A 10,817-nucleotide genomic window follows, 5' to 3' on the forward strand; every position below is an offset into this window, starting at 1 on the left:
GGTCTATGAGAACTCCAGGCCAACGAAAATTGGAACAGAGAAATGAAAGCGAAGATGCTCACAATTCAGAAGCGAGACGAAAGACGGTCTAAAGAAAAAGTGAGCTGGAGGTGACGAGAACCGCCGCAGCGGCCCAAACGTGCTCTCCCCACTCCGCACATCAACTTAGATACTTTTCCAGCACCCTGGGACTCCCGAGTCCCCAGCCCTCCTGCATGGTGGCAGCGGCTAGCGTCGGGGACAGGGCTCCCACTGCGGGAGCCGGTACCGCCGCAAACGAACAGATAAAATAAGGAGCGACCTGGATGGGAGCGGGGTTGGAAACCCTCCTTCCATCAGAGGATGGGGGAGGGGAACGGAGTGAGCGACCCTCGGGCCACCAGCCCTGACCCCGGGCGGGGGCGGGCTGCAGTCACGCGGCCTCGCCAAGGGCCAGCCCAGCCGCCGCGGACCCCCAGGCCAGCGTGGGGGAACCCCGCGGGCTTCCCCGAGGGCTAGAAACGGGGTGGCGGGAAGACGAGAGGATGGCCCAGCTCGATCCGCGCACGCGAGGCCTCGACCCTGCCTTGACTTCGGCGGGTCCCCGGAAGCTCCACAAAAGGCCCCCAGCCTCCAGAGGTGACGGGGTGAGGGCTAAGTCCGCCCTCCCCCCGCCAAACCCCCCCATCGCCTCCCTACCCCCACCCACGAGCCGCGCTCCGGGGGCTCTGCGCTCCACGGCGGCGCGGGGGAGGCCAGGACCGGCGCCGCGGCCGCAGGGAACTGACGCCTTCCCCGACGCCCAGAGCTTGGCGGGCTCAGGAACCCCGACACGCAGACAAAATCAACAAAGCACCTGCCGCTCCCGAGGAGAAAACATGCCACAGGCCCGGCCCGTGGCTCTCCGACACGCTGCTGCTGGGGCCGCAGGGTTCGGCTGGCGGGCTGGGGGAAGGGGGCGGGGGAGGCTCCGCGCGGTGGCCCCCGGGCCCGGGGCCTCGCCTCCGTCCGAAGGCGGTGACACAGGGACCCCCGCGCCAGAGACTGACCTTGGAGTCTCCGTTGCACAGAGCCATCGGGGTCGGGGCTGCGGTGGCCAGAGTGTGCGACGGGGCGGGAGAGGGCCGGCGGGGTCGACGCCACGGGCCGAGGGGGAGGCCTGGCTGAGGAACGGGAGAGCGCGAAGAGCAGCCTGCCTCCTGCGAAGCGCCGAATCCAGCGGCGGCGAAGCGCGGGCCCCAGCGCCGCGGGAGAGACCAGCAGCGCACACGCTGCCACCGCCTCCTGCTTCCGCCCCGGCCGGCCACTGGGAGGAGCCAAAGCCCGTTCGGCAAGACAGCGGGGCCGCGGCCCCCCCCACCCCCCACACACACACAGACACACACACTGACGGCTGCCGAACAGCCCGCTTCAGGAGGTGGGGCTTTCCGCGTCCGTTCCCTCCTCCCGGTCCACCCAGCCGCCGAGGCCCGCTCCCGGCAGAAGAAGCCCGCCCGGGTCCCCGGCCTGCCCGCCCACGGGAGGAGGGGCCTGCGGCTCCCGGCCTCGCCCCCAATCCCCGCCCCCGGCTCCGCGCGTCGCGCCCCGACACCCGGCCGCGGGCCCCAGGAGGAGCGGTGGGTGGAGCGCGCCTCACCCCCGCCGCTAAGGCCAGCCTGGGAAGAAGACCCAAGCTGCAGTCGCCTTGCAGTTCGTCCGCTCGCCTGCAGCTTCCGACCACTGTGGGACTGGCGGCGCGGAGTTGGATACTTTAGAGCTGTGGGCCTCCCTCGGAGAACGCAGCCCATGGCACAGCCTCAGGTTTAGGGACGTGCGGGGAGGCCAAGGCTGCTTGGAAGAGTTTCGTGGCGGCGTGTCAAGGGATGTCAAAATGAGTCTTTATCACTGGTCCCGCAAAAGTTATACAGCGGATGCAGAATTTTCAAAAGAAAAAATTGGGGAGCGACAATCTGGTGGGAAACTGGACCAAAGGGCTGGTCATGAAGCTCAGTTTGCACAGCAAACTGTTTTTATTGGGACTGCAGTCCTTTCAGCTACTCCTTGGCACCCGTCAAGATGAGATATTACTTTGAATTTGGTCACGTGAGGGCCTACATGGCGTTGGGGAATAAATAAAAACACTTGGAACCACTTACAGTTAACAAAGCCTTTTAACAAATACTCAGTTGTTATAATACAGCCAAATTTGCTTAGCTCATGCTGTGTCAGGCTCTAGTCCAGGTATTAAGGAGCCAAAGTGAGAAACTTTGACTTCCCAAAACTCATTTTGTTTAACCAATTTCATGCAAGTAGTGAGGTAGGATTGATATTCGTACCCACTTTTTACTAATGAAGGAATTGAGGCTTAGTGACATAATGTGCCTCTGCTCTCCGTATAGATAAGGGGCACCTGTTTTGGGAAATGATAGTTCGACAGTAAAATATTTACAGGAACAAAAGGCCCAAGGCTCTAGTGGGCCTTTTGACTCAAAGAAAGCATTTCACTTACCCTATTTTGAGCTGAAAAATAGATACTTGAACTTTGTAAAGCCATGGATACTGGGTTCTCTTGGTAGATCTGTATGAACAATCCAGAGAACAGTAGTAACCAATAGGAGAGCTTCAACTTGCATCAACATCCACCCAGAATGTAATGGAATGTGATGTACCGCTGGCACTAAGGATTGGCTAAATCCCATCTATATTAGATAATGCCTAGTTTAAATGTATTCTAGTGGTCACTTATGTTTATGGCTAAGAATATCAGCATGTACCAGAATCCTTATATCTTATGTTCTTCTTCTACAACTTTTGACTGTATTGACCCCCTCCCTTTTTCTTGAAACTAGACTTCTCTTACAATACATCATAGAAGCATCTTTTCACCTCAAGGACTGTTCTTGGTCACCTTTTCTTGCCCCACTTCCTGTATTTATCCTACAGGAGGAGACTTAAGTGTTGGTTTTCTTCAGTATTTCCATTCCTAACCCTCTTCTCATCTTTTCACATGTGTTTCCTTGGGGGCATTTCTTTAAAAATATAGACTTGTTTAAAAATACCCCTAATCGGCTCTATGTCCTGAGCCAATTATGTCTGGAGCTCAGAAGAGAGCTCCAGATCCATATCACTCTACACATTCCCAATTAGATAGATGTTCAATGACATATTGGGCCACAAACTCAACAAGTGCAAAACAAAAGTCCCCCAATTTTTGTGGCCGATCTCACTAGCACTGCAATATTAGAAGGAAAACATTCACTTTCACACATAAGCTGTAGCTTTTTCATAGATGCGCTTTATCAACTTGAGAAAGTTTCCTTATATTCCAGTTTTGCTGAGAATTTTTATCAGGAATGGATACTGTCGAATGTTTTTCTCTATTGAAATTATGTATTTCTATTTTCAGTTTGCTAATGTGGTAAGTTACACTGATCAATTTTAGAATGTTAAACCATCCCTCCATTCCTGGGATAAACTAAAAGTAATCATAATGTATTTTTCCTTTTTAGGTATTGGATTGGATTTGCTAAAATTTTGGTTTCAAAGTTTTGTATTTATGTTCATGAGGAATACCAGTTTGTAGTTTTATTGTAATGTCTTTGACTGGTTTTGGTATCAGGGTAATGCTGGCCTCAAAGAATAAAGTTATGTTTGTGTAGAATTATTATATCTAGAAGAGCTGGTATAGAATTGGTTTTATTTCTCCCTTAAATATTTGGTAGGATTCACCAATGAGGCCCTCTGAACCTGAAGTTTTCATTGTAATTAGGTTTTTTAACTATAAAATCCATTTTTAAAAGTAGACATAGGGCTCTTCAGGTTATCTGTTTTTTCTTGAGTGAGCTTTGGCAATTTGTGTCTTTCAAGGAATTTATCAGTTTCATGTAAGTTGTGAAATTCATAGGCATAATGTTATTCATAATATTCTCTTGTTATCCTTTTAATATCTAGAATCTATAGGGATGTCAACTTTCTCATTCCCGATATTGGTCATTTGTGTTGTCTCTATTTTTTCTCATCAACCTGGCTAGAAGTTTACCAATGTTAAAAAACAGCTCTTAGTTTTATTTTCTCTGTTGTTTTTCTCCTGTCTATTACAATGATTTCAACTTTGATCTTTATTATATCTTTTCTTCTTCTTGCTTTGTCTTTAATTTTCTCTTTTCCTAGTTTCTTAAGTTGGAATCTGAGATCATTGATTTGAGACCTTTCTTCTTTTGTAATATATGAATTTACACCTATAAATTTCCACCAGAGTCCTGCTTTAGCAATATCCCACAATTTCTTATATATCATTTTTTTTATTTGATTCTGAATAGTGTCAAATTTTGCTTTTGATTTTTTCTTTGACCTATAGGTTATCTAAAAGCGTGGAATTTAGTTTCCAAATATTTGAAGATTTTCCAGAGAGCTTTATATCATTGGTTACTAACTTAATTCTATTGTGGTCAGAGAATATATTTTGTATGACTTGATTCCTTTAAATATCTTGAGATTGGTTTTATGACTTAGAATATAGTTTATCTTGGTGAATGTTCTGCTATTATGTGTAGTGTTCTAAAATGCAAGTAGGTAAAATTGGTTGATAGTATTGTTCAAGACTATTATATTCTTGCTAGTTTTCTTTTCATTTGTTCTATAAGGTATTGAGAGAGGGGTACTAAAATTTCCAACTATAATTGTGATTTTTATCAATTTCTTCTTATAGTTCTATCAGTTTTTGCTTTATGTATTTTGAAGTTCTGTTAATAGGGTCATAAATATTTTAAATTGCTTGTTTTTTTGGTCTGATCTGTCAACTTCTGTCTTTTAATTGAAGTGTTTAGACAATTTACTTCCCATATGATTATCGATATGGTTAGGTTTATGTATATAAACTGGAGATTCTCAAGGCAGTAGGCTGCGGCAATTGAAGGGTTCATCTCTTTTGTTGCCTGTTTCTCAGGTCACTGTCCTTTGATGTGTGATATTTAGTATTTTGAAACCATTCTTTTATATATTTTGTATGAGGTTTTTTTTTTTGGTTGTTTCAGGCAGAAGGGTAAATTCAATACCCGTTACTCCATCTTTGGCAGAAGTGGAAGTCTGGAAACCTCTTTTAATGATTAATTGAAGCATCTTAAAGTCTTCCTTTACCTGCCTTATACATACATATTTTTGTTAAGAGTGAAAATTACTGTGAATTCAGAACAACCTAGGCAACATAGAATGCTGATTCTTATAGATGTAATTGTGTGATTTCCGAGACCAACACATTTTTCATGAAACATTTGATAAAATCCATAGAAATTCCCAGATTTGTTGTGTATCATATCATAAAATATTTACTTCAGATATAATCCATGGTCATCTTCAGCTTCAACATGTTTACTATTTTAAATTTCCCAATAATCAAATAACTCTTAAACTTATGAAAAATATTAGGTATCAACTTAAAATGTGGAAACAAGTACATAGTTTTTCAAAATCGTTTTAGGATGGTATGTGTTTTTTAAAATTTTGAAAACAACTGCTCTAAAATAAAATTTAATCATATATCCCTTCTTAATGGCGTCCCATTGCTCTCAGGATAAACTTCAAACTTCCAGTGTTGCATACTTGGCACATGCAGATTTGGCCAGCCCCTGTTGACTTGTAGCCTGTTCTCTTACCATGGCCCCTTCACTCTATTCCCTAGCTATATGAAACTGCTTTCGTTCCTTAAACATGATATTTTCTCTCTTGCCTTGGGCCTTTTGCACCTAAATATCTTCTGTCTAGATTAGTTCTGTTTCCCTCCCTACAACTCCGAAGTCCTTGGATAGATGTCCCTTGCTCTTTTGTGTTCCCATAACCCTTTTCCTTCGTTAGTGCTCACCACCCTCTACTGTATTTACGTGTTTACTTGTCTCTGTCCATGGAAAGCCCTGGAACCAATATAATCCCAGTAGCAATGAGCAAACATAGCACCCAGATACTGATTTCTAAATACCTACCTCCAACAAGAGGAACCAGGGCTTCTTAGAAAAATGACTGATTTTAAGACCGAGGCAAGAACAAGGTGACCAGGAACATCTTTTTGTGCCAGTAAATAAGGAAGTGCTCAGAGAATAATAGGGACATGTCAGAGGGACACAGGATTCAGTTTGAGAGGACTTTTACTGGCCAAATCTTGGACAGTATATCAAAATAAATAGAGATGGTAAACAGATTATATCAACTGATTAAATTAGGAATCCATCTGTTTATAACTACATAAGTAAATGAATGATTAAATGGAGAGAAACCCCTTCCTTATAATAAAATGTCAACTAATAAAGGTCAAAGGGATAATTAAATTAGAAAGTAATCATTTTGCAACCATCACAGAAATGAAAAATTCAGACAAGAAACATCGATGTGTGTTAAAAGACATGAGTGAAATCTAGATAAGAACAGTTTTTATTTACATTGTCTCAAAGCCTCTTCCTACAAAAGAATTATTAATTATTCAAGGAAAAAGAGTAACTTTACACTGGAGAAACCTGAAGACACCTCCTTACTCAAGTGATCAAAGTTAACATCGACAGTAATGGAACAAGTCAACATCATGTGTCATGTGATGAATATAGTGAGCCGAGCACAGTATTACTCAGTGGTGTTTTGCCAAAAATGTGTAATCTAATCATGAGTAAATATCAGGCAAACCCAAACAGAGGCACATTCCACAATATAACGGGTTTGTAATTATTTCAGTTTTCTATTGCTTTGTAACACCCTAAAACCTAGTGGCTTAAAACAACACTTTTTATTTTACTGCAGTTTAGACAAGGTTCAGCAGGTGCAGCTCTTCTCTTCCCTAATGTGTCATCTAATGTGTCAGCCCAGAGCCTGGCTCCACTAGGCCTCAGCTAGAGTGGCTCAAAGGCTGGGAGCTAGAATCATCTGAAGGCTTTTTCACTCACATCTCTTGATATCTGAGCTGGGAGATTCAAACAGTTGAGGGCTGGAATAGCTGCAGCCCATCTAACATCTCTACCTCTATGTGGTCTCTTCATCACCACAACTTCAGGGTAACAGGATTTCCTATATATCAGCTCAGGACTCCAAAGGAGACAGAGTAGAGAGCAGAGAGTGAGAACGAGAGTGAGCATGCCAGGTAGAAGCTGTATGGCCTTTTCTAACCTAGCCTTAGAAGTCACACAGGTTGCATCCTACTCATGGAATGAATCACAGGCCTGTCCAGATTCAAGGAGAGGGTTCTGGAAGAGCATGTGGAACTGGAAATGCATTGCCATGGTTGGAAAATACAATTAGTCACTGTAATCTTAAAAAATGAACAACAGGCGACTGAGAACTCTTCTAGCTTAAAGGAGAATAAAGAGACATGACAATTGAATGAAATACATGCTCCTGGATTGAAACTTTTGCTATAAAATATATTTGGGACCGTTGGCAAAACTTGAATGCCATCCCTAAGTGACAGGTATATGAGATCTCTTTGTACTGTTACTGCGACTTTGCTTCAAAATTAAAAAAAAAAAAAATACAGTGTACCACAAAAGCTCATGATTTAAAAATCTTACAGTTCATACTTTCATAAAGCAACAGATGTTTATATAATAAAAATAATCACCCAATTTCCATATCTGATACATTCATATTTTTTAACATCATATTTTATTAAAGCAGAAGACCACCGAATGTTATCATTATTATATTTTTATTGAATGTCCTTCTATGCCCTCTGTCTCAACTATGCTCTCAAATTTTGGTCACCTTTTCTTAGAGGCAAACTGACCAAATCCTGTCCCTTTTCCATCTCTAGGAAAAAGAGGATACAACTTTTGGTATCTTGCCTTTGAAAAGTTTCTAAAACTGTTGACCAAAAAAACTCTAATAATAATAGTAGTGGTGGTGGTAGTAATAGTAAACCTTATATAGCACTTTATGTGCCAAGTATGATTTTAAATTCTTTATGTATATTAACTCACTTAATCCTCACAACAGTCCTATGAGATGTATACTATTATTATCCCTTTGTCACTCTTTTATGATTGAGAAAACTGGAAGAGAAATTAACTAGCATAAGATTATACAGCCAGTAAACCACAGAACTGAAAGTTAAACCAGGCCAACTGGCTCTAGCCTTTTTATTGTTTATTAAACATTCAAAATATACTTTGCCAAACAATCTTTAAAGCCACAAGTATTACTGGGAACAATTTAAAGTAGAGCAACAGCCCTGTTGCCACTGTTTCTTCCATCTGTTTGCAATGCTATGATTTTGATGGATTTTTGAATTGTTTTATCCTTGATAAAATTTATGGTACAAATTCACTGGAGATATATATATATAATTATAAATTGTGGTAAAAAAACACATAACATAAAATTTACCATCTTAACTAAGTGTACAATTCAATAGTGCTAAGTACATTCACATTGTTGTACAACAGATCTTCATAACTTTTTCCTTTTGTAGCGTTGAAACTATGCCCATTGAATAATGACTCTCCATGTCGCCCTCTTCTCAGGCTCTGGTAACCAGCATTCCATTTTCTGTTTCTATGAATGTGACTAATTTAGACACCTCATGTAAGTGAAATCATACGGTATTTGTCTTTTCATGAGACTAGCTTATTTCACTTAGCATAATGTACTCAAAGTTCATTCATGTTATAGTATGTGACAGGATTACCTTCCTTTTTAAGGCTGAATAATATATATTTAAGGCTGAAATATTATTATGTATAATGTATAATATAATAATTATATATAAAATAGAGTATTATTTCAAAAGACTAAAATAGAATATTATAATAATATATGATATATGTCAATTTTATTATATATAGATCACATTTTGTTCATTCATCTATCAGTGGACATTTGGGTTGCTTCCAACTCTTGGCTATTGTGAGTAATGCTGCTATTGGAGTGCATGTATTAAAAACAGAAAATATAAGAATGAAACATGTTAAGTTATAAACTAGCTTACAATGAAAGTGAAGAAAATGAAGCTCTCTAGGTTTTGAAATGCAGTATGCTTTCTGTTCTTGTATAAGTAATGATAACACTTTATATAGAATTTTTAAATTAGGAATTTAAGCTGTTTTTATATAATATAAATCACTTATCTTTATATAGCATCTATGAATTTAGTATTCTGGCAACAGGCATCATAATACTCATACAAGTACAGGGATCAATTTGTAACTGCAAAAGAGGAAGAAACTTTCCTCTACCCTCAAGGTTCTTTTGATTGGTCTAATAATCAAATAGACATGAGACAGGTTAATAAGAGAAAATGACCACGTTTAATACATATATATGTATGGAAACCCAACATACATGAGAGGGTCAGAGACCTCACATGCACGAGAGGTTCAGAGATAAAGAGAAAATGGGTTTATCAGACATCCTGAGCTAGGGATGAGGAAATGCACTTTGGGGCTTCAGTAGGTCACTGCAGGGAAAGCAAATGTTCAGTAATTATTAGTTTGCCCTGCCATATCGATAGGTAAAAATTCCTTTCTGGTTTTAACTCTTATCCTATGCTAGGCTCCTAATTTAAATTCTTCCAAATAATTAAGAGGGGACCAAAAGTTTCTCTTGAATTCACAGGGTCTCAGTTGCCTTTGGCTCAAAATAATCCACATACCGCTCTGGCACTTTCTTGGGGTGGCTTGTTTTGAACCTCTATATAACCATTAGCTTGATGTTTTTAAATTTCAACATCTTCTTAGAAATCAGCTCTACTTTCAGAGCCTCAATTCAACCAAGATACCACAAATTTGCAGTAGGTAGAAGAAAGCAGCATGGCCTATTGTTGCTTAAGGACAGTTACAAAACTAGATGCTTTTTCTGAAAGGAGAGATTTCACAAAGTCTGCCTTTCCAAACTACTATTTTATCTAAGATTTATTTCCCTAGGGGTAGTATTAGGTGCCAAAAGTAAAATTCCTTTTCTGGGAAAAACAACTTGTTGGAAAAGATAAGTAACTGGTCAATCACCATTTCAAAAGATTATTTAAAATTGTGAAAGTGCATTGTAAAGATACCCAAGGGAATTCCAAGGTTGGACAACATGTATTGAAGAAAAAAAACACAGACCAGAAATGGTGTCTAGATAACTGTTCTCTCCTTGTGGGTTTGGCTGAGACATGCCTGTAATAAAAGACAGATTAACAGGAAGAAAAAAAAAAGTTTAATAACATGTATACGAGGGAGAAACCCAGGAAAACTCAGTAACTCATGAAACTACCACCTTAAGTGCCACCTTAAGTTGAAGACAGAAGAGGAGGTTAGAGGTAGGAGGAGTCAGTTATGGAAGGTTACCAAAAAAAGCAAGGTAAACAAAGGTAAACTTATTAGGCAGATTTAAGTCATTGCCTTTTGTATTGATAAGAGTTTCTAGAGATAAGGTCTGGCTCGCTTCTGGTACAACAAGAGAAACACCCTTGGTAACTGGAGATTTCCCTTACAAATGTAATTGCCTTTTACAAAGGGCCACTTGGTTTACAGAGCCTCTCCCCTGTCTGCTGTTTCTTAAAATTAACCAGCCTAAAATAATCCTTACTCCAAAGAGACATATTTTTGGGGTGACAAATTATGTTCCTCTGCAGCTTCTAGGCTACAGATCCGTATAGCATGTCACTGTACTAAATACTGTAGGCAGTTGTAACACGGTGGTAAGCATTTGTGCAATGCATTGCACTATCACGCATGACTGCTATGATGTTACTAGGCAAAGGAAATTTTTCAACTCCATTATGATTTTATGGGACCACCATCACATATGCAAGTCCATGGTTGACAAATGTCATTATGTGGTACGTGACTGTACTCATTGAATGTCCTTCCTTTCTCTCCTTCAGGGCCCCCCATTCACATATTCAT

At 41.0% G+C, this 10,817-nt stretch overlaps 1 protein-coding gene across 2 annotated transcripts in view; it reads right to left on the reverse strand.

The window, feature by feature from the left end:
* GMPS (guanine monophosphate synthase) overlaps positions 1-1,347 on the reverse strand; it is a 58,303-nt gene extending 56,956 nt beyond the window's left edge. Inside the window, exon 1 of one of the 2 annotated variants that reach the window (XM_039858039.1) lies at positions 1,029-1,347. In XM_039858039.1, coding sequence (XP_039713973.1) covers positions 1,029-1,055 — 27 coding nt within the window. In that variant the 5' untranslated portion in view covers positions 1,056-1,347. The other variant, XM_039858040.1, reaches the window with a different exon arrangement.
* Between the last annotated feature and the right edge of the window lie 9,470 nt (positions 1,348-10,817).

Source organism: Pteropus medius, unplaced genomic scaffold (assembly GCF_902729225.1).
Source record: "Pteropus medius unplaced genomic scaffold, Ma_sr-lr_union100, whole genome shotgun sequence".
NCBI classification, from domain to species: Eukaryota; Metazoa; Chordata; class Mammalia; order Chiroptera; family Pteropodidae; genus Pteropus; species Pteropus medius.